Source organism: Cnephaeus nilssonii (genome assembly GCF_951640355.1).
Source record: "Cnephaeus nilssonii genome assembly, chromosome: 14".
Classification (NCBI taxonomy): domain Eukaryota; kingdom Metazoa; phylum Chordata; class Mammalia; order Chiroptera; family Vespertilionidae; genus Cnephaeus; species Cnephaeus nilssonii.
The window spans coordinates 59,722,050-59,747,438 of record NC_137085.1 but is presented as its reverse complement, the minus strand read 5'-3'; the positions used below and the strand labels follow the sequence as shown (position 1 = coordinate 59,747,438).

The 25,389-nt window shown below is 41.3% G+C and overlaps 1 protein-coding gene across 4 annotated transcripts in view; it reads right to left on the bottom strand.

Annotated features, from left to right (window-relative positions):
* Nucleotides 1–25,389, bottom strand: part of ADAMTSL1 (ADAMTS like 1) — an 879,784-nt gene that overhangs the window by 265,003 nt on the left and 589,392 nt on the right. For all 4 annotated transcript variants that reach the window (XM_079789992.1, XM_079789993.1, XM_079789994.1 and 1 more), the window contains one exon: nucleotides 6,045–6,171. In XM_079789992.1, coding sequence (XP_079646118.1) covers nucleotides 6,045–6,171 — 127 coding nt within the window. The remainder of the gene's footprint in view (nucleotides 1–6,044; nucleotides 6,172–25,389) is intronic.

Here is a 25,389-nt window from a genome sequence, read left to right as displayed (position 1 = left end):
ATGTTACATGGAAATGGGGAACTAAGGTTGTTGATGAAATTAAGCTGGCTAAGCAGCTGACCTTAAAATAAAAATATTATCCTAGGTTATTTGGGTAGGCCCAATGGAGTCACAAGCATTCTTTAAATTAAAAGAGGGAGGCAGAAGAGGAGGTTAGAGTCATTAACATCCGAAGATGCTCCGCTGCTGGGCTTTGAAGATGCCAAGGAAAGAAGATAGCTTCCAGAAGCTGCAACATCAAACTAAAGGACAAGGCATTCTTCCCCGGAGCTTCTAGGAGGAGCACAGCTCTGCCAACACCTCGATTTGAGCCCAGCAAGACCCATTTTAGACTTTGACCCTCCAGAACGATAAAATAAGAGTGTTGCTTTAAGCCACTAAGTTTGTGGTCATTTGTTGCAGCAGCTACTGGAATACAGCATGAAAAGAGATTCAACATCATTAGCCATTAGAAAAATGCAAATTACAGCAGTGATGAGATAACACTACACACCTATTCTAATGTCTAAAATAAAAAATACTGACAATGTCAAGCTATGGTAAGAGTGCTGAGCAAGTGAAACTCTCAGATATTGCTGGTGGAAAAGCAAAATAGCAAGACACTCAAGAAAACAGTCTAGCAGTTTCTTAAAATGCTCAGCATACATCTACCATACAATCCCAGCCATTCTAATCCTAGGAATTTACCCAGGAGAAATGAAAGCATTTGTCCATACAATGGAATTATTACAGCAATAAAATAAAATAAACCGCTGATACCTGCTGCAACATGAATGCATCTCAAAATAATTAAGCTGAATGAAAAAAAGCCAGATGGAAAAAGAGTATGTACTGTATAATTCCATTTTATAAAATTCTACAAAATGAAATCTAATGATGGAAACGGGGCGGGAGGGAGAAGGAAGGAAGGATTACAAGGGGAACAAGAAAACTTCTGAGATGATGGATATGCTCATGGTAATGGTTTCACAGGTATATGTACACATGAAAACTCACTAAACTGTATACTTTAAATATCTAGTTTATTGTATATCATTTATAACAAAAGAGCCCAATACTAATGGACTTCATTTCTTTTTTGGATTCTTTTAAAAATACTGTATCACAAGTACCCTGATGATGTGGAAATTGACTGAGTCTAAAGGGATTAAAAAGAATTGACAAAATTTCCCCTTAATAAGAATGGACATAAGGTAAGGTTATTCACTCTCACCACTTCTGTTCAACATTGAATTTGACATCCTTGCCAGTGCAGTAAGGCCTGCATTATTAATTTATTTCAGTTTTATTTTCCTTTTCTGGATGTGTAAGTGCAATATAGTATAGGCTAAAAATACATCTAAGTTTAAAATAGACCTTGTAGGAGCTATGAAGTAAAAGCCCTACGTGGTCAGAAGGAAGTGTCATAGTTTCTTAATTTCAATGGCAGCTTTTTTCCCCCCTCTCTTAGTGATGTATAAAATAATAGTACAGTCTGGCTGGCGTGGTGCAGTGGTTGAGCATCGACCTATGAACCAGAAGGTTGTGGTTCGATTCCCAGTTGGGGCACATGCCTGGGTTGCAGGCTCGATCCCCAATGTGGGGTGTGCAGGAGGCAGCCAATCAATGATTGTCTCTCATCATTGATGTTTCTCTCTCTCTCTCTCCCTCTCTCTCTCTCTCTCTCTCTCTCTCTCCCTCCCTCCCTCCCTCCCTCCCTCCCTCTCCCTTCCTCTCTGAAATCAATAAAAATATATTTAAAAAAATAAAATAATGGAACATCTTTCAAGCAATGATGTCTTAGATACAAAGAAATGCAATTATCCTGAATTGGAACACTTCTCACCACCTTCCTAGCTACTACCATGGTCCACCATCATCCCTGGCCTGGCTCACTGTAGTGGCCTCCTGACTGCTTTTCTTACTTTCACAGTTGGACTCCTTATAACCTACTCTCAGCATAGTAGATAGAGGGATCCCTTTAAAACAAATCATCCCCCTGCTAAAATTCCTCCTGTGACTTCTCATTTCATTGAGATTAAAGGCCAGAGTCCTTATAAAATCCTGCAATATCGGTGCCATTCTCCACCACACACAAGCTTCTTTGCTTCAAGGAATATGTTAAGAATGCATCTACCGCAGGGCCTTTGCACTTGCTGTTCTTTATGCCTGGAATTCTCTCCTCCCTGACTTGTGTGTGGTGCGCCACCTGTACCTACATTAGATGTTTGCTCAAATGCTGTTTTATCAGTGAATCTTTTCTTACTAACCTTTTTAACCCTCAAACACCCTTGGCTAGCAAACCCAATCTCCAATTCTTCTCCTTCCCGGCCTTACTTTTTTTCCAATCTCCTTCCTGCCTTACTATTCTCCTATCACCATATGACACATACATTATTTTATTTCATTATTTGTTTTGTCCCTGTACATGTCTGTCCCTCACATTAGTATGTAAGCTCCCTGAGGAAAATGGATTTTCATCGGTTTTGTTCTTTCTTATGTTTCCAGTACTAAAATAGTTCCTTAACACATAGCAGGTATCCAAGAAATATTTGTTGTCGAATAAATGAGTGAACTTCTGCTGAATGAATGAATGATGAATGAATGAATGAGTAGCTTGTGAGTATAACCTGAAGTTCAATGTAGAAATTTCTTTAAAAATCTGTGCTTTCTTTAAAACATTCCTATGTATTATTCACATTATAATATATAGATCTGTGTTTTATTATGAACATCCTTTACCTCAAAATCTTTGAGCCAAAATAATAGTCCAGGAAAACATTTACCCATAGTTATTATAAATCAGCATAAGCCACAGTCTGAGAATCGAAGCCAAGCATTAGGAGCTTCATTTGATCTTGATATAAATTAGTGTATCCAGCTCTTGCCACTCAAGAGAGGTGGAGAGAGAGAGAGAGCTTTAGGATACCCAGTAGATTTCAAAACACGCAGATACATATCAGAGGTTTGCAAAGCCGGAGACATCAAATTGATAGCCAATAGGCTGGCTCTCGGTCTACGTATGTTCTGAACAGACTTGGAAAATACATAATACGGCACGAGCCAGTCAAATTTGGGGGGAAATGAGTCTTTAATACCAAGAACCAAACGTAAGTTAGTGTGAGCTAAATCTGACTATTTTTTGTTGGGCTGGGGAAGTAGAAGCAAAGTGACCAGGATGAATGGAAACACGGAATGCTCTCAGGGGACAGCTTTCTCTTCTGAAAGGGGGGAAGGAGAGCCTGACCTACCTCTTTTCCCGTTGTCTGCATTTGTATTAGGCAAAATAAAATAAAATAAAATAAAATAAAATAAAATAAAATAAAATAAAATAAAATAAAAAATAAAATAAAATCATGTCTTCTAGGACAAATACGGTTTCTTTTTCATTTGCCAGCTAAGGGAAGCCATGTGTAAGTTCCTCCTGCTCTCCCTTTCCTTCTGGCACTTTCCACCATGGTCTTTCTCCCCTCTTCTGGTTTTCCTTTGTCCCCCCCAGGGCTTGATAACACAAGGGAAAAAAAAAAGCTGGATGTAAGTTCAGAAGAAAATGAGTTCAATGTGGGGAATCCTAGTGCTGGGAGTTCGAAAGAGCATGTGGCTGGCTCCCAGTGCTTTCGGCAGAGCCCGGAGAGAGACCTGGCAGAGGTGTCCGGGCCTTCACGGGTGGAAAGCTGCTCACCTGGCCAGCACCCTGGGCCCCGCCGAGCGGCCTCCTGTTCCCTGCCTGGGGGTCACCCCGCAGCCTGTAAATCTGGGCGGGAGGTTCTTCTGGGGTGGGGAAAACATAAACGAGGCAGTTTGCTCAGCATCTGCTATAGATTGTGGTGAGGTGCACGCAGATGCTGGGCTTTATTGATATAAATCATTTTGTCAGGAGGCATCATCGGCGCTAAGGTAAACGAATCAATTGCGTTTTGTCATTACGGGAAATCATCGGGCTGTGGATTATGTAATTTACCCACTGCCGCTCTCGAACAGGGCGGTTTGCACTGAGGTGTCTATTTGCAGACCTCGAGATGACTTATGGCTCTCATTTTGCTCCACTTTGTTCCTTCAGAGTCTCCCCACCTTTGCGCCAGTGATTCTGGCCCCAGAGGCCCCGGGTCACCTTTTTAACAGGGGGGTAAGAGGAACATCTGTCCAAAGGGCGTGTCCAGGCTCCTCCGTGAAGATGGGAAGGCGGGGGACACAAGAAGGAAGGGAGGAAAAACATGCCCTCAGCAGTTGCGATACAGCAGGTACTGCACACATGCCTGCCATCTTTTTGTGCCTAATAGAAATGTTTAGATTCCTAGAGAATGAGCATGATTCAGTTATGTGACTCAAGTAAAAAGATTTTAACTCTTTTGTGTTCCTTAAAGAGTTCTATTAAAGGGACCTTCTAAATGTACCTCTCTTTCTTCTCTCCCCCCCCCCCCCCCGCCCCCAATATATCTCACCGTGATTTCAGAGATTTACAAAAGAATTACGCCTCTACCTTTCTGTCCTTCTCTGGTTTTCATCGTCTAAATTCTTTAATTTTTCATCTTACAGAAATGCTACCAAACATGACCAAAGGAAAAAAATCTTGCCTGAATGTACTATATCAATGTCTAACTTACCTCATCGTTCATTCTCTCTGCCAGAATATTAAAAAAAATTTTTTTTTTTTTCAAAATCACATTTTTCACTGCCTGCAGGGGTATTGGAATGTGGAGAGTTCCCCAAGCTGGCACCTCCAATGTTTCATGTGTTTAAAAGGCCCTAGCTTTTTTTCTTGCCACCTTCTTCCCCCTAGAGCCTAATTCTTTGGCAAGCTGGTTTTCCCCCGACTTCTCGGAATAGTTCTCCAGTACCCACTACCCTTCTTCTTGACCTGCAAGTCCATTTAAAGCCACAAACCTCTCATATGTCACTTGTTTTCCTCCACCGAGTCAAAAAGTAAAGTGAACAAAGCCACATTTAGTAAAGATATTCATTCTCATTTTCCTAGCCAGAGGAGACTCGATCAAGGATCTATTGAAGGATTCTGGATAAGGGCAAACTCTGGAGACAATATGCCAAGCAAGGTCAAATTATTCTAAAATGGCATGTCCTTGGGTACAAGGGCTGTCTTATTTATGTCAACTTCTGCTGCAGTACCAAGCACAGTGATTGTCACAGAATGACACTGATGTGTGACTCTGTTGTTGGGTTAGATATTATGAAAACATATACCACCTCCCCTAGCAGGACCCAGCGAGGCAGATATCTGAGGCTCCTTGCCTTGATCCATCTAACTGCTTTACAAAGGTCCCACCATGTCCCATGGGACAGTGCAGAGGAATGAATGCGTGCTTAGGCTTTGGCATCAGACCCTCGACTCTGGGCTCTGCTACTTTATGGCTGTGTCACTCTGAGCAGGTCACACAACATGACTAAGCCTCAGTTATCTCACTTGCAACATGGAGACAAACAGCATCTTGCTAAAAGGTTGTTGTAAAGGTTAGATGAGATGATCATGTAGAGTTTCCAGCACACACAGGTATATAGTAAGCATACATTTATTGGGCTGGTGCAGAGAGATTGGGACAAAAAGGCAACGAATGGCTTCACATAATCGCTGCCTGATGTTAATTCTGAAAAAAAACACACCCTGTGATCAACATTGATCAAAAGTCACTTTGTAAATGAAGACCATGTGATTTCACCATGTGAGAGTGGATTTGCTCATGCTCCCTGCTATTTTCCATCTCCTACATCAGACTATGTGTGAGGGAGCAATGGGGATGCAGTCTGTCCTCAGGCTGGGCAATAAGCTCATGCCTGAACATAGAGTGTATCTAGGCTCGTGTCTAGATGCTCCTAAGGTGTCTCAAAAGGGAAGGTTTCCTCTTTGGGGTTGCAATGGGTGACCTGATTTATCCCACTTGAACTAATCCACAGAGCAGGGTCATGAATCTTTTCACAATATTTTCAGATCTGTCTTCATTCTGGGGAAGGTGTTACTCATTAGTTGCTGGGGGGAGCTAAGCAGGGGCAGGAGGGGGAGGAGCTAACAAGTCAAAAGGCCCACAGACTGCCCCATCTCTGTAGTATCTTACGTTTGGTTGCTGAGAGCTGGGATTTGTAGTGCCCTCGGACCAGCCTGCAGGTGGACCCATCTCCGTTGCAAACTCCACAGTTATCTTCCTTGGCAATGCTTCCCAGCTGGTGATCACAGCCAACAATCTAACAAGAAAGAGAGATGTGTAATTCAACCAGGTGCCTACTGCCGGACCCTGGGTCCTCCCGTTGTCTTTGAGGAGGCATAAAACATGATTCCTATGAAGGGGACTGAATTCAGCTGGCATTTGAATCAAGCAAAGGAAGAAAAAAACAACATGGGTAAAGATGTTTTTATAGCTCAAATAAACAAACACAAAGATAGGTGGGAAGGAGAGAGAGGCAGGGAAGGAGGGAGAGAGGGAGGGAGAAAGAGAGAAAAAAGAAAGGGAAGGAGGGAATCAGGAAGGGGGAAAGGTGTGAGAGAGAGAACGATCTGGCACTATTGATATTATAGAGCCTTCATTCAAAAATAATTCCCACTGTCAATAATTGCGATTCACTTAAATCACACACACACACAAAATAAAACTATGAGGTTACTGTAACAAGAGAAATATAATGAATAATCTATATGTTCCATATGTTCCTTAGAATGTAAGATGCATAAGGGTAGGGGTTTTGTATCTTGAGTTCATTGATGTATTCCAAGCAACTAAAACAGTGCCTGGCAAGTTGTAGGACTTCAATAAATATTTGCTGAATGATGATGAAAATCCTTATTTTTCTAGCTACGAGAAGAGAAGGGGAATCACAGAATCAGCCGACAGAAACAAGGCTCATGTATGTGTGAGTGGTTGGAGAGGAGGGTTGACACGCAGGGCAGCAGAGATAACCAGCACCCAGAGCCTGCTGTGTGCCTGGCCTGGCCTGTACCAGGCACAATACGCATAACTCAGTAATTCTCAAAACAATCATGTGAGATAGCCCCATTTTTTAGGTGAGGTCATGAATCTTGCCAAGGTCACTTAGTTAATCAGTAGCCGAGTTCTAAATGCATCTATCAAAATATTATACTTAGTCCAAGTCAGGCTTAACAAAATCACAAGCATTTATCAAGTATATGGGCAAACTTATTTGTATTTTTACTCTTTCCTTTCCAATGTTCAAGTTAAAAAAAAGATTCAAATCTTAATTCTACCATTGTATATCAATAGTTCTCATTAGATCTAATACCAAAAGACATATTCCACTCCCAAATGATTTCAACTACTGTCTTTGACAAACTCAACTGAGAACTGTGATGACATTTGAAGGGGCTTATCTCCACAGTCTCCTCAGTTTGTCTTGTCTTTCAAAAATCTTTTTTGAGGCCCAATTTTCTTTTTTATTTTATTTATTTATTTTTCTTTATTGATTAAGGTATCACATATGTGTTCTTATCCCCCCATGCCCTTTTCTTTTATGTTCCTTTAATTAATAATTGCAAACACATGTTTAGGGAAAGGCTAGAAAAATATAATTATTTAACATTGTGTTATAAATATACTATGTTTTTAAATGTGTTAATGTGTATTTTTTTTTTCATTAAAAGCACATAGGCATCTTTTTAAAAAAATATGTTTTTATTGATTTTAGAAAGAAAGGGAGAGGGAGAGAGCTAGAAACATCGGGGCATGTGCCCTGACTGGGAATCGAACAGGGGATATCTTAGAGCATGGGTCTATGCTCAATCCACTGAGCCACTCCAGCCAGGCCACACAGGTATCTTTTAAAATAGATGACAAAGCACCAACTCCTTCAACAGTTGTACATTTTTTGAAATGCAAAGATGTCATTTAGAAAACACAGTGCTGGGCTCTTAAGTGGGAAGCAAAGGTAGGCTAACTCCATCTGGAGGGGTTCACTGTGGTGAAGCAGCAATGCCCCTCAGTAGCTTCAGAGGCGGCAGGGCGACCACGTCAGCATTCCACCAACCGCCGTCCATGTAGAGCCAAGCACATGCTGGCTTAAGACTTCTTCAATGTGCTTCTCTATGACTGCAGCAAAGTTATTTTCCAAATGAACCCACACCTGAGCTGAGCAACTTCTGTATTCACTCTCATGTCTGAGCACAGTGTGGAATGGGAGGGCAGAAGTAATTTATTTACCAAAAAGGCATTTTAATCATTCAGCCAACAATGATCAAAGATCTGCCATGGGCCAGGCGCAGTGCGAGGAACGAAATCCAATGGAGAGTTTAAGCACATCGGGGTCCAAGCTCCTGGGACTTAGAGCCTCGTGGTGGAGGCACCCATTACTCCAATCACCAAAACCAATACTGTACAATGATAATCACCATAGAAGCTATAAAACACAGAACCAGGTACTGCAAGAGCATAAGCGATGGAGAATTTGATCTGGTTTGAGAGGCCAGGGATGATGTCCCTAAGGAAGCATCTTTTGAGCTGAGATATAAATAAAGACTCAGATTAACTAGGAAAAGGGGACGTGTTGCTGTGGGGTTTACAATATATTTTAGTCTTGCCTAGATACTAGCTAATTAGAAAGTAAGCAAAAAGTAGGCCCTGACCAGGTAGCTCAGTTGGTTGGAGAGTTGTTCCAATATGCCAGTGTTGTGGGTTTGATTCCTGGTCGGGCCTCATATAAGAATCAACCAATGAAATGCAGAAATAGGTGGAACAATAAATCAATGTCTTTCTCTCTCTCTCTCTTCTTCCCTCTTTCCCTTTCTCTCTCTCTCTCTACAATAGATAAATAAAAATTTAAAAAAGGAAGTAAGCAAAAAGCGAAGTTGGCAAAACAAACAAACTACAACCACACGTCAAAATATCAGAAGATTAAATCATCTGATCTCCTTAGGGTTGAGTCTTTTGAGGAAACATGGCGATCTTAATTTAAGCAGTATTCCAAGAATCGCTGCCTCTGCTGCTTTTGTTTGGAGCTGGGAAGATACTCAGCTCGGTGGAAGGACAAGGTGGGCAGTGGGCATGGGAATTTACACTCTCAGGTATCTCAAAGCTAACTAGGTTGATTTCTCAAATTAAAGAAATTTCAGGTTTCTCAAAAGCTTTAAGTTTCTCTGGAAATTTTTTTAATAGGCTCTGATGTTTCTAAAGGAGCCAAAAAGAAGATAATCATGAAAATCTCCCTAATCCTACATATTTCTTATGGTTCTCCAGCCGTTTTAAGAAAAGAACAGTCCCGCTCCACAGATCCAAAACAACAGTGATGTTAGGAATAGCTAAATAGAAGGTGACATATTTTCAGGCTGACTTGGGCAGACCACCAAAAGCTCTGGGTGTACGTTTATGGACCCCAAGATATGAACCGAGTCAGTTCTAGATGGGCTTTGTTTAACTTCAGAATTGAAAAGACAAACATCGCCCTGACACAACTGCTTTTCCTCTCTCTGTATCAATTCCTTTCTAAGATGCCAAAATATTCTAACTCAATTATTTTTAAAACGTGGAATACTTTATCATCAGATAAATGTTCTTATTTTGGTCCAAGTGGAAAATTATTTGCAGTTACATCAGGAAAATTGTTGTTGACATACCTTAATCTGTTGATCTCTTATAACTATTTGGTTAATTAAAAACTAGTTAAACTGTTATTCTAAGAGCTATCATTAATAACAGAGGAAAATCAGGAATAAGAAATGGGCTTCATTGGCAGGTATAATGTCAGACCCGTCTGTGTCTCTGCACATGTTATTACTTCTGCCTGGAAATAATTCTTTATTTGGCAAACTTTATTTGGCAAACTTCCCCAATTCTTTATTTGGCAAACTCCTATTCATCCTTCAAAACATAAATTGTCTCCTTCTCAAAAAAAAAGCCTTTCCCAGGTTCCAGAGTTAACTGCTTTCTTGCTTCATGCTTCCTCAGCCTTTTGTTCATAACTCCGTGGGGCAGAGATAACTGGTTGCCACCCAATATCCATCTTCCTTTGTTTTCTCAAATTTATTTGGGGTGGCAATATATCCAGTTAAAAGAATACATTTCTCATGGGCCATGTGACCAAGTTGTAATCAGTGAAATAAAAGTGGAAGGGTGTGGGGCGCCTGGGAAGGCTACTTAAGCAAGTTGACTTAGCCGGGGAAGGTCCCTTCTGTCTTTTGCCTTCCTGCTGTCCTGTAGGGTCCAGTTGCTGTCCTGAAGAACGGGACAGTTCTGAGATGGGAACCTTGCTGTAAGGAAAGCAGAGCAGAAAGAGAAAGAGCTGGTTCCGGAACCCTACTTGGACTGATTACATCTTGCCTTTTTTTTTTCTTTCCTGTGAGCAAGTAAATCCCATATGTGCTTAACCAGTATTATCTTGGGGTTTCTTTTATATGTTCTCAATTCAAATAGTTATATACCTTATATTGAGTTTACTCTAAAGATGTCTGTCTCCACACCAGATCGTGAGCTATTTGAGGGCCTCTGTTTTAGTAGTCTTTGTTATTTCTGCCGCTTAGCACAGTGTTTGACATTTGAGATGGACAATGAATATTAGTGAATCAGTGAAACACATAACACCAAACATAATGATTTGCTAATATTTTAATGTAGGCTATAGAGCCCTCGCCGGTTTGGCTCAGAGGATAGAGCATCGGCCTGCAGACTGAAGGGTCCCAGGTTCGATTCTGATTAAGGGCATGTACCTCTGTTGCAGACTCCTCCCCGGCCCAGGCCCTGGTCAGGGTGCGTGCAGGAGGGCAACCAATTGATGTGTTTCTCTCACATCGATATTTCTCTCTGTCTTTCCCTCTCTCTTCCACTCTCTAAAAATCAATGGAAAAATATCTTTGGGTGAGGATTAAAAAAAAAAAGTAGGCTATAGAGAAGCAATTTGAGATTGCAGTCATTGATGACACACATATATACAAAGTGTGCATGTGTTTGTTTTCTTGTATCTGTGTACACAGAGGAACAGACATACTATTAGTCCTCTGTCCTGATGTATGAACAAGAATTACTGTAAAGGGCTATACTTCCAAAGAGACTATTTCCCAGTGCATCAATGCTCCTTATTAGTGAAATGTCATAGAAGGCAATGTTCCGGTCATTGAGTTCCCACACCCACCCCCCATTCTGGACAAAATATTAAAGTGAGATAATGGCCACTCATGACTTTGGCAATTGCATAGCATTTTTTGTAAGGGATGGAAAACTAACTGGATATTTTGGCCTAAAGCAGCTTATTAGTATGCTGCTATGAGGTCTCAGCACAATACTGTGCCCCCACCATCTAAAATGATTGCACAGTGTTGCTTTTCTTTCTTTTCTCCTTTTGTTTTCCTTTCTTTTCTCATGTTCTTTTCTTTTCTTTTCTTTTCTTTTCTTTTCTTTTCTTTTCTTTTCTTTTCTTTTCTTTTCTTCTTTTTTAACAAAGCTTTTGTCTCAGGTGACATAAAGAGTGAGAAACTCCAAGATGTTTTTGTTGTTTAAACACCACTAGGGAGGTCATCACCTTTTGCTTTTCTATCTTGAATATATGACTTTTGCATGCATACATGTACACATGCATACAGACATGCAGTCTTTCGTCTTTTGAGTAGATCGCACACACTCAGCAGGGCTGATTTTCCTTGGTCTCCTTCTGGGCTCCCTAAATGTAGGGGAAAAACTCTCCCTAAACAAAAAAGTAGGACTATAGCATCCAGTCCAAGTTGGCTCACAGACTCGCAGCCTGTCGTGCAGATTTTAGGCATCCGGCCTAGCGTGTGTGCTGATAGGGGCTTCTTCCTTCACTTCACAGAGCTGATAGCAAGTGAGCAGGCAGAACACGAATGAAACTCTCTAGACACCTAAAAATGTATAATAAAATGTCTTCACCAGGAGCCACAGGAGAATAACCAAAAAAAGATCACCATGTAAATAACTGGGAGAATGTAAATAAACACAATCCATACGCAGATACCATGCCCCAGACTGACATGCTTAGATGGGTTCACTCTGGCCACGTTTCAAATGGTTTCCCATAAGAACCTCAACTTCTAGCATTAAATACTGAGCCAGTGATGTCAAGCTTTTCTTGATCCAACACCATGAGGTAAGAAATTTTTAAATCCCTTTATTTTCAGCACTGGGAAAGACAAATATGGAAAACTAAACTCTGCAAATCTGATCACAGCTGGTCTTATTTATAATTATTTAATTCAGATAGAACTTTATGGGGAAGGGTGTGCTTTTACATACATTATAACTCATTTACTATTTATGTTAACAGGGAAGAGAGTATATCTCCAACATTATCTTCAAAAGATTTAGATATTGATTGATTTGTTTATGCGTTTGCTTATTAGAAGAAGATGTCTAGCATATACATATGATACAACACAATGTAATGGCTGGAAAAAAAGGGAAAATGGGGCAAAGAGAAAAACGAAGACAAGAAAGATGAATAAAGCCAGGAATGAGAGAACTACATAGAATGCACACTATAAAGTCCTATACAGTTGCTAGAGGGGGGTCACATAGCTGAATGTGAGCTTCTTAGAAATGAGAAAAACATGAGAAGTTACAAGGGTGACAGCATCTACTGAATCTTTTAGAAAATACATAGGCTAATGCATTCCTGGTAGTAGATACGTATTAAATATTTATGTAATAAATGAAGGACAAACTGCCTTCGGAGAACCATAGTTACTCAGAGTACCGAAATCCTAGATATACATCTGCTGTGAGTTTTCTGAAAGACATTGCCGTGTAACAATGTCCCAACACCATCTGCGCACATAAATACAAGGAGTTTCAAAGAAGTGGTTTTTCAGTTACCTTTGATGACCCCTAATGGTCAGGGAACATTTGGTAAAAGCAAATTTAAAGAGCCAAGACAAATAGTCCAGGCACAGAGCACTGCGATAGTCTGATTTAACAGCGCTGGGCTGGCAAAAATATGGCCCATGTACAGCTGTTTTTCCTGCCAGGATCCACAGCAGACATTGCTAATCAAGAGCAGTACTCTTTGCCACTGAGATTTCATGTGGTCCCAGATCCTCTACGACATTGTGCTCAGGAAGCCAAATCCAATAGACGACGATGGCTGTTATGCAAGGAGACTAGACCAATTTACCATTCCAGGGTCAGAGAAATGAGTTGGCTGACTATCTCTCAGGAAATTCTACTCAGATATTTCTTTTAAGATTAACATTCTCTTAAGCGTTGAGTGATTTCGAGTACAGATTATAACACCGAGGTTTAGAAAAGGTAAACAGCTAACCTAAGGTCACATAGCTGGTAACTAACAAAACCAAAATTCCAACTCGGGATTCCTAAGCTAGAGTAGGATGCCTATGAACCAGGAAAATACACACTATACAGTATTTATTATGGCAATGATGAACCGTGATTACAAGGTTGAATATTTCTATCAAGATCTCCACCAGTAGAAGCAAACTCCTGCACGGGGATGAACAGATGCCTTCATCTGTACTACTGTGTGATTTAGGAGCACATACTGGAGTAAATGGGAAAGTACGACTCCCCATTTATGCCTTTGCTTCACACCTCCTTGACTATTCCCTCCCCCAGCCTTTCATACATATGCGTATACATACCCTACACCTCCCGTGGCTTGCTATGGGGCCCAAATTTCCTCCTTTACAGACTTCTTTCTTTTCAATTATGGTTTTCAATATGAGGAAACAAGATCCCTGGTCACTCACAAAGGTGCTAATAGCAGTCCATGAGCTATGTTTAGTAGTTCCAAAAGCCTAATGGAAATATATTTACCAGCAATAAAACCACATAAGGTCACCCAAAACACTAACCATCTCATTATACAAATAAGCTGAATCCTGATATTTATTGCATTTATTCTTAATTGTACTCAGGTCTTTAAGTCATAAAATGGGAAAACAAATTATTACTTAATACATTCAGTGTTTTGAGTCAATGGAAACTTCCAAAACACAAGGCCCATAGGGGAAAAAAAAATAATAAAGGACGCCTTTGTTTGAAAAAGTTGGGAACCACTGGTGTAGTCCTTTGTTTGTTGTTCAAATACCTGTGGGAGGACTAACACATGAAGTTGTTGATTATACTTAAATTAAACCAAATCAATGGAGCATAAGGCATTGTGCTGGCTATTATGGCGCTGTGGGGAATACACATAAGTAGTAGTAGGCATGGTCCCAATCTAGGGTGAATGGGTTTAATCCAATCATTTCCTCAAAACAGGTGAGAACAGAAAGGGAGTAAAATCACTCCAACTAAAGGTCAAAATGGCAGGAGGAGGAGAAAGCAGATGGGAAAGCCACCTGGAGAAGGGAAAGTAAATGAGCATTTGCCAAATGCTTTCCGTATTTAGGTTCAGTATACGGCTTCTCAATTAATTCTTGTAATATCCCTGAAAATTAGCTAAAATTATGCCTATTTTACAAAAATAAAACAGTCTCAGAAAGGCTCAACAACTTGCCCAAGATCACATTGCTAGGAATTGGTGTTGCTGGAGTCGAAATCCAGGCTATGTCATAGATGAGTGATCCCTCAATTCTGTGATGAGTTAAGTTTCTCTTGGGGGTTAGAGGGCAGTGAAAAGAAAAGAAGGAGGAGGAGGATGAACATGCTGTTGTCAGCCACACCTTGTTGCCAAATACAACAGCTGACTACAGCTCTAAGTACTAAGAGTGAGCACCAGCCTTTTGTTTTGTTTTGTTTCTCTTTTAGGAAGCAAGTGAATATATATATATATATATATATATATATATATATATATATATATATATATATATATATAATATAGTTAATCCTCACCACCCGAGAATATTTTTTCCCATTGATTTTTAGAGAGAGTGGATGGGAGGGGGAGAGAGAGATAGAAACATCAATGTGAGAGAGACACACTGACTGGTTGCCTCTCACACTTGCCCTCACTGGGGCCAGGGATCAAGCCTGCAACCTAAGTATGTGCCCTTGACTGGAACTGAACCCTAGACTCGTCAGTCCAAGGGCCGATGCTCTAACCATTGAGAAAACCAGCCAGGGCAAATGAATATATTTTTTTAAAAATCAGTTACTTTTGTTCAATAGCTACAAACACATGGTACAGGGCAATTCTGGTAAACACCTTAGATCCATGGTCAGCAAACTGCAGCTCGCGAGCCACATGCGGCTCTTTGGCCCCTTGAGTGTGGCTCTTCCACAAAATACCACGGCCTGGGATGAGTCTATTTTGAAGAAGTGGCGTTAGAAGAAGTTTAAGTTTAAAAAATTTGGCTCTCAAAAGAAATTTCAATTGTTGTACTGTTGATATTTGGCTCTGTTGACTAATGAGTTTGCCGACCACTGCCTTAGATTATTAGGCTAGATGATTAGTTGTAGCTCTGTTATATTCTAATATACCACTATGTGAAAAAAAAATGCAAAAGCATTAATTCCTTTTTCTTTAGGCAAAGATTCCCTAAAGGAACGCTTCCCGTATAACGGCATTACCCAGTGGGTTTGCCTGTCACTGGTGGGGCTGCTCAGTTTCCTCCTGGGTTCCCTGGAGTCCTTCCAGTAGCCCATAAGAACCGGTGTCATTGGACTTAATGACCTCTGTGACCTCAGGTCCCTCTGGCTCACTCTCCTTGCCGTCACCAAGCACTTTCTGGTCTCAGCACAGCACAGCTGTTACCTCTGACTGGAATGTTCTTCCTTAGACACTTCTGAAACTTCCACCTCCTCAATAAGGCCTACTTTGACCAGACTATTTCAAGCTGATTCCCTCCCCAGATCCAAGTTCTCTGACCCTGTCCCATTTTTCCCCTTTATCCTATGACACTTATTTTATAATACAATATAAAACTTATTTATTAAGTTTGATGTTTATTTTCTATCTCCTAAAAGGACGTAAACCACAAAGTATCTAATAACAAGTAATTAATACAAATATGTTGAGTGAATGAATGAAGTATTATATAGTAGCTCCCCCTAATCTGCAGTTTCACTTTCTGCAGTTTTAGTGACTTGCAGTCAACTGTGGTTTGAAAATGTTACATGGAAAATTCCTGAAATAAACAGTTCGTAAGGTTTAAATTGCTTGTTGTTCTGAGTAGCATGATGAAATCTCATGTGGACCCGCTCTGTCCTGCCTGGGGTGTCAATCATCCCTTTGTCCTGTGTCTCAAGGTGTCAATGCTCCCTGCCCATCAGCCACTTAGTAGCATCTCGGTTCCCAGATCAACTGTCCAGATATCACAGTGCTTGTGTTCAAGTAACACTTGTTTTACTTAATAATGGCCCCAAAGCACAATGCTGGCAACTCAAAAATGCCAAAGAGAAGCCATGAAGTGCTTTAAGACAAAAGGTGAATGTTCTAGACTTAATAAGGAGAAAAAAAATCACAGGCTGAGTTTGATAAGATCCATGATAAGAATGAGTCTTTTATTCATGAAATGGTGAAGGAGGAAAAAGAAATTTGTGCTCATTTTGCTGTTGCACCTGAGACTGCAGAAGTTATGACCCTAGAGTGTGATAAGTGCTCAGTTAAGATGGAAAAGGCATTAACCTTGTGGGTGGAAGAGAAAACGGAAAACGTGTTCTGATTGACGACAATGTTGCACCAGAAAGCACTGAGCCTATATGAGGACTTCAGCAAGGGATCCCCTGAAAGGCGTGACCGCATTTATATAACTTTTATTACAGTGTATTGTTATAATCGTTCTATTTTATTGTTAGTTACTATTGTTAATCTCTTACTATGGCTAATTTATACATTAAACTTTACCACAGGTATGCATATGTAGGAAAAAACATAATACATATAGGGTTGGATACTATCTGCAGTTTCTGGCATCCACTGGGGTGTCTTGGATAACAGGGGACTACTCTATAGGCAAGGCTATAAGGGACAGGGATATATTATGATTTCAAAAGTTGTCCTCCTTGTCCCAACCTAGCACATAACAACAGCTTCCACCACTTTAACTCTCTGCCGCTAGTTCCAAAGACCAAAAAAGAGCTCTCTGTCCAAAAGAAAAGGATCTCTCTGTTTGAATCACTTTTTAATCTGTGAGTTTACTTTCTACTTGTCAGTTTGCCTGCTATGTCTCCAGTCCTTCATCCATTATTCCAGAATGTGCCTTGGGGTATAACTGCTTATTATTTTCAAGCAAGTCTCCCTCTGACCTCTTTCCCACTAGGCACAGGGCTCTGGGCATCACGCCCCAGCCTGACACCAACCCTGGACCTGGAAACGCGCTCTGTACGTGCTCTCCTCAGCGCCTGATTCTTGGCTCTTCCTGAGGGACTTTCGCTTGGACAGCCCCCTGGCCTGACTCTTCCCATTCCTCTGTGTGCGCTCTAGCCCTCTGGCTGATCATTTGGCTGGACCAGAGCCAGACTCTTTCTTCATCTCCGACCTACCCACCCCCAACCCCACCACCATCAAAGCGTGGACTTCAAGCACCTCCATGGTGAGTCTAAAGGAGGTCCTGCGTCCATTGGAATGAGACTTGGTCAGGCGATTTTTTAAAGGGTCCCATTTCTATCCTCTTTATTGCTTGAGCTAGAGATGTTCTCCTGTGCTCTGCGTTAGCTTGCTTACCCTGCAGTTCTAGAGATGTCGAGGGATCGCCATGGGCTCTGCGGTGCTTATCTCTTTATGTTATAAAGCAAATGGAAGGGAAGGGAGATGTCAATGTTAGGGGTATGAGACAGCTGATAAAAAAAGTGGTGAATTTATTTGATTGCAAACATTTTTAAGAGTTTTTCCTGGGCTGCCTTTCTAGGCATCAGTAATCTGATCTGTTTGCCTGGCTGGTGTGGCTCACTTGGTTGAACGGCATCCCATGTAACAGGAGGTCATCAGTTCATTTCCAGCAAGGTAAGCACATGCCAGGGTTGCGGGCTCAATACCCAGTAAACTGATGGATGTTTCTCATCAATGTTTCTCTCTCATCTCTCTCTCAATCTCTCTCTCTCTCTCTCTCTCCCCCTCTCCATTTCTCTCTCTAAAATCAATAAAAACCTATTTAAAAAAGAAAGAAAATGTCTCTTTATAAAAAAAGAAGTATCTAATGTATTAATGGGTGGATAAACACCCAGAAAAGGAAAAAGAGAATGGCTCTTATTTCCAACATATATGAAATTTCTCAGGTGCTCCCAGCCTGATTTACTTTGCCTTTCTTATTTATTTCAGGTTCTGTTTTGAGTTAAATGTGTTTGTCTGGTTGTCTTCAGCAGAAATCCCAAGAATTAACCTAGTACAGAAAAGTGTGCATACAGACACTGGAATTCATTCTCAGCATGCGATCCGGGGACTTTTCTTTAACAAGCCGTCTTCCCCCTTCCCTGCTTCCAAAATTAGGGTGTCTGGAGAATGTGAAACAAAATTATACAAAGGCCTGACCTCTGGCCCTGCTTCTGTCTTTCAGACTGTGAAGTACCCAAGAGGGAAAGTGTTGAAATTGGCCTTACTTCACATGGCATTAACTGTAATTCTTTGTGAATTGTGGTGACATCATGGTATACTTTGACATCACTGCTCAGACTCCCCTCTGCTGCTGGGCATACAGTACATCGTTTTTGTTCAAACACAAGAGTCCTTTGTTGAGAAGAAAGGATAGCAGCTGGTCTTCTGCCCTGGTACGAACGTGGATCGTACGGAATGTGTCTGGTAAGTTACCACAAAGTAGCCATTCTGCTATGATGGCTAGAACTCATTCACACGCATAGCCCTGGAAAAGTTTGGGAAAATTTATATCTAAAGAGTTCAAAATTCAGATATGGGCCATAAGTCAGCAAATTTCTGTGTACAGTGAAGCTCTCATTTACATGTCTGAATATACCATCTGAAGTCAATATTCCAAAAGCAGTAGTATGCTGGCTGCATGTGAATGCCAAGACCAGAGGTGAAGGAAAAGGAAAGGTAAAATGGGACGTATCTGTCCCAAGACACTTCACCTCCCACTGTAACTGGTCAAGTGTCTGAGATCCCCAAGTCAGGAGGACTTCTGCCGCTGCCTGGCTCTCAAGTCATTTCCTGGTTACTTCCCCAAACGGGTCAGTTCACACTAATAAAGCTAGTGATGCTATTATGTTTCTGATTCAGTCAGTCAAAGATGTCCTCAGTTGATTTTTTTTTTCTCTTCTCTTTTCCTGGGTTCTCTACTGCCATTTCTGTCTCAGAAAACAGCCTGAAAAAAATTGTCAAAACAGAATTTATGCAAAAATATCATCTGTAAAATAACTCCAAACTTCTGTTCCATATGGCTCTAATGCCTGCACAAGCAGAACATTTTCACATCAACTTGAGAAACTAAAGGTTTAATTCAACACTATTCCCGGAGGAATAAGTCATATCATGGAATATTTGGATGGATCTTTTATTTAAAAAATGTGATCCCCCCCCCCCCCACACACACACACACACACTCTGTTACAGAACAAGCAAAGCCAGATATGATCCTAGGCTCTACCAAGAGCCTTATATTTGTTAAAAGTATTTTTCTCTCCCTCTGCAAATGTTATACTTAAGACCAACTAGTGTCCCATCTCCGCCTTTACCACACATTCACTTCCCTGGCCACTTCTCAACCTGGCACGACATTACTCACACCAAGAACCTGCCTGCTGTAGAGCCCTAGGCCATGGAAGAGGCTGCATGACATGTGGGCAGAACAAACAACTCAACCTGGATGTGATGATTTATTACCATTTGCTTGAATGCATCAGACACTCTCAGTAGGAGATTCAGTTCTCATGAGTTACAAGAGGATAATCAGGTCTACTTTATACACTCTTGTAAGAATTGGATGTGATAGCTTATATAAGAAGTCTAGTACAGGGCCTAGCACATAACAACTTTCACCATATACTCGGGAATTTCTAATTTCAAATCTTCTACTTCATAGTTCCCATAATTATCAGAACATAGGTGCTGATTACTTCGGGGGATATGTGGTTATTGTACAAATAGGAGGTATTTCCCCCTAAGCGTGAAAATGTCTCTGAATCTATAAAGGATGCCTTAGTGATCTGCGTACCTATAGACTTGTCTCACAGTTCCAGGTACAGGGTCAAGTTTGCAAAAGCTCAGATCCATTTCAGTTCCTCTGGATTTGACAACAGCAAATATGAAGTAAGATTATAACCCCAGTCCCGGGGAAGAAATAGACTCCTTTAGAGGGCAGAGCAGATGGAGCCTCATTGGAGAGTGGTTTTTAACTTCCCTCTATTCTGCTAAAGTAGCCAATGAAATAGAAGTACGCCTGGTGTGCTCTTTGGGAAATGACAGCTGTGAGTTTTTGAGGATTCTGTTAGAAATGAAAAACAACCTCTCTGAAACTGCTGTGTGGTAGCAAGTCATCTCCTCGGTAGCCCACTCAGATGAGAGAGGAGTGCCCAGGATTCTTACAAGATCCTTCCTTAGTGCTCCCATTCTAGACCACTGATCCAGAGTTCATTCAGGGCCACTTTCAAACATGTATAAGTGAGTTACAATCACTAAATGTATGTCAACACAAGATAAAGATTTCTCAAAGTCATTCTTCTAACACCTGAAATCCAGGGAAATATATATATTTCCAGGGTTGGAGCAAGAACTTGGGGTCCTGTTTTCTCCCTGGGTGCTTATACCCACATGAATATGTTGACATGACAGCTGAATTTAATGAATTAAATTAGTACTCAGGATATCCATCTTCCTTAGAGGGAATATTCAAAATCTATTTTATTTTAATGGGGAAGAAACTTTGAATCTGAATGTGTAAGCCCACAACCAATCAGTTAGTTGCTTTTTAAAAGAGGAAAAGTAGCCTTCCTGAAAACAGGAACCTGAATTGCTTATTAACCAGAATTAGCAATACGCCAGTCAAAGCAGTCACAAAGTCCGAACAGAAAAATGGGCTGGATGATTTTTACCAGGCCAACCATTTCCTAAGCCAGATGAAAGGTTAGCTGCTGAACATGGTGACTGCACTGGGCTGGAGGAAGGCTGATGGTGATGAACTTGGCCACCCTTTCAGTCTCCAGGCCTGTGCGTGCAGGATAACCAGCTGCATTTTGCTGAATCACTGAAATCTTGACAGCAGCGAAATGAACTGCTGCTTCTTTCATTTTAGACAACAACAAGTTCACTCAAAGGCCCTGAGATAAAAAACAATGACTGCATACATTTTTCCCATTCAGAAAGATGAGAAAATTCCACTAGACACCCACTCACATACATAAAAATGAATTCCTTTTCTTCCCTACTGTAGTCCTAGTTAAAAACCAGCTGAAACTACAAATTTCAAATCTGAAGGAATTCAAGACTCAGTATATATCTTATTTAGAAATAAAATTAAATTAGCATTTACATTTAAAAATATTTTAAAATTCAAGTTTTTGTGATAGATACTAGAGGCCCAGTGCACGGGGGGCGAGGTGTGTGTCCCTCAGCCCAGCCTGCACCCTTTCCAATGTGGGACATCTCTCTCACAATCCAGGACTGCTGGCTCCCAACTTCTCGCCTGCCTGCCTGCCTGATTGCCCCTAACTGCTTCTGCCTGCCAGCCTGATCACCCTGTAACTATTCCCCTGCCAGCCTGATCGATGCCTAACTGCTCCCCTGCCAGCCCAATTGCCCCTAACTGTCCTCCCCTGCCGGCCTGGTCACCCCTAACTGCCCTCCCCTGCCGACCTGGTTGCCCCCAACTGCCCTCCCCTGCAGGCCTGGTCGCCCCTAACTGTCCTCCCCTGCAGGCCTGGTCACCCCCAACTGCTCTCCTCTGCCAGCCTGGTCACCCCCAACTGTCCTCCCCTACAGGCCTGGTCCCCCACAACTGTCCTCCCCTGCAGGCCTGGGTCCCCCCACAACTGTCCTCCCCTGCAGGCCTGGTCTCCCCCAACTGCCCTCCTCTGCCAGCCCGGTCACCCCTAACTGTCCTCTCTTGCAGGCTTGATTGCCCCCATCTGCCCTCCCTTGCAGGACTGGTCTCCCCCAACTGCCCACCTCTGCCGGCCCGGTCACCCCTAACTGTCCTCTCCTGATGGCCTGATTGCCCACAACTGCCATCCCCTGCAGGCCTCTTGTGGCAGCCATCTTGTGTCCACATGGGGGCAGCCATCTTTGACCACATGGGGGCGACCATCTTGTGTGTTGGAGTGATGGTCAATTTGCATATTACTCTTTTATTAGATAGGATAATTGGTTTTTAGTCAGTTTTCTAAAACTACTTAAAAGAGTTAACACAGAAAGCTTATGTATATGCTCTCTTCTACCACTCTATTGCTACCCAATTACCTACTTCAGTGCCCTCATTTAATGCTTTCTAATGGACCATAAGCAAAGAAGAGAAGACACTTTTATGGCTGATGCTAGAATCGTAACTGGCCATACTACAGCAAGTACGATTTCTTTTGCATGAATTATGTATAAGGCATGTAATTGGAGATAAGTGCTTTATATTTTTAAAATATGCAACATGTCCTTATCAATAAAAATTTAGAATTTTTGTAAATCTAAACAGAAAAGTTCCCAATTTTACAAGGCTGAGTCTATCAACACTACATTTGCTAGAAAAACATGATTGAACTATTAATTTTAAGGTTTCTTAAGTGTTGTCACTTCAAATGTATTCTTTGCATGGTTTTGACCGAGTCTTCATGCCATTTTTTCTACATTAAAATTCCACCATTTAAAGTTGAACTATTTGCTGCTGGTGCAGGTGTGTTACAAGGAATCACTTACTAGGATATAATTCAAACAGAAGATGAAAACATTTGTTAGTATCAGCATGAGAATTTTTATGAACATAGTGCTCCCCAGAAATCCATGTGTTGAGTTCTCAGTTGATATCCAACCATGATTTTTTTAATTCTTTCTAATGAATATGTCAAGCAAGGACACATGAATTTTTCTGAGAGTGGTTGCTAGTCTCAGGGAGGTGTGGTCTTCCCAGCTGAAGTCCATGAAGCCTCCGGTTTTGTGGCCAGTGAATGACAGTTGTACCTGAGTTGGCAGGAAGGTGTAAAATAAATACTCTCAGCCACAGTTATTCTAAGAGTGGGAAATTATATTAGGAAATTATAGACTGTGCTAATGGACAATTCTCACTGATCAAATCTGATGTCAACAAGAGGCAAGAATAAACAAATAGTGAAGAGGAAAGGAATTGTGACTCTTATGAAGCACCCACGATGGGCCAGGTGCTGTTAGTGTTTTGCAGAGTTCATGAAGCCTGTACACAAACTCTGACTGCACAGACGACAACACCAAAACCACTTCCTATGTCACCTACTTAAAAAATGACAGTTTGGATTCCAACCTCTGTCTAATTCGTCATCCCTATTACTCTGAGTCGCCTAACACACCAAATTACTTTGAAGTCAACAGTATGATGTTCAAAAGAGTGGAGTTACACCACACGTATGCACGTATGCAGCAGCTACTCTCCTGGGAGCACACTGTTGGAAGAAATAGTTTTTGAGGGACTGTTTGTACCACTCTGCTTCAAAACCTAGCCCAACATACATCAATCATGTTCTCACTATGTGTGTCTTAGTGCCCAGCTAGGCGCACTCGAGAGAGAAAGATGCTCCTGAAGCAGTTTCTTGGGAGATAAGAACTTCCAAAAAAGTCTCTAAGCCTTTTTCTAATAGTAGGAAAATAACACCCCTGCAAATTTATTTTCACTGCTTGCCTGTAGCTTGGCGTCAGTTATTACCTTAAGCAGAGGGAAAAACATCCCCAGTAGCATTTGGCAAGGCTGAGGAGAAGGGAGAAGGGAGGAGGGAGGAGTGAGGAGCGAGAGAGTGGAAACAAACTGAACTCAGCCCAAGCACAGCTCACATCTGGGCAGCCTGACCTGGCAGAGACCTCACAAACCTTGCCAGTGGCCTGTGATCATGACCTCCATGTGAACTTTGGATTTGTACCACTCATTGTCAGGAAGGAGAAGAAAACCCAGAATGACAGACACACTGTCAATTCCATTACAAAGCATGCTGACTTGAACATCCTGTTCTCACCAATAGTACCTGCCTCTGCTTCCCCCACCCAGCCTGGGTCAAGGGTCAGGGCCAGGGGCAGTAAATGTGTGGTCCAATATCTAAGTACCTTTACACTCAGCTCTGACTCTCTCCATCAACAGTCATACAACTCAACAAAAGGAAGACAAACATTCCAATTTAAAAAAATGGGCAGAGGACCTGAATAGACATTTCTCCAAAGAGGACATACAAATGACCAAGAGACATATGAAAAAATGCTCAAAGTCACTAATCATCAGAGAAATGCAAATTAAAACCACAAGGAGATATCACCTGTCAGAATGGCTATCATTAAAAAACCAGAAAACAGCAAGTGTTGGCTAGAATATGGAGAAAAGGGAACACCACTTCACTGCTGGTGGGAATGCAGACTGGTGCAGCCATTATGGAAAACAGTATGGAGTGTCCTCAAAAAATTAAAAAATGGAACTTTCATTTAACCCAGAGATCCTACTTCTGGGAATATATTCTAAAAACACCATAATACCAATCAGAAAGAATATATGTACCCCTATGTTCATATCAGCATTATTTACAATAGCTAAGATCTGCAAACAGCCCAAGTGCCCAACAGTAGATGAATAGATTAAAAAAAACACACACACACAAAAAAGCTGTGGGACATTTACAATGGAATACTATGAAGCTGTAAAGAAGAGGAATCTCTTATCCTTTGGGACAGCATGGATGGACCTAGAGACTATTATGCTAAGTGAAATAAACCAGTCTTAAAAAGACAAAAATCACATGATCTCTCTTATTTGTGGAATCTAATGAACAAAATGAATTGACCAACAAAATAAGACCCAAAGCATGGAGGCATGGAACAGAGTGACATACCTCGATGTGGGGTTGGGGACAGGAGAAGAGATAAACTGAAGAACGTATATACTTATATGCATAGCCCATGGATGTGAGCAATAGGGTTGTGAAGACCTGAGGGGGTGGGTGGGGGCTGGGAGGAGGGGTTTAAAAGAGTGGGGGAGAAATGGGATACATCTGTAATTCTATCAACAATAAAACTATGGATATTTTTTTAAAAAGTAAAAGAAAAACATTTGGAAAGCATGTGAACAGAATATTTTCACATTAGTTTTTATTTGAGAAACACATAATACCAAAAAGCAGGGAAACTGGCAGCTTTAGCTCCAAAAAAATGTTCAAGGTTAGAGGGTTGATACAAATACACCACGAGGATCATGGGAAGAGTTACATGAGAAACTCGCATCCTTGAACGTGTTATTCTGGCTCCAGCCTGAACCCAAAGCAGTCTACCCACTTCTGTCCAAATTCCCTACAGTGAGGGCAGAGTCCGCTGCCGAACACAAGCATGCGTCGCTTCGCAGTGTGTATGCTGTCAAGGCTGCATCGCTGGACCAAGCACTTTTTGATAGTTCCGCAAGTGACAACTTCTTTTGCAATGGGATTAGAACTTTGTTTTAGACATAACTGCTTTCTC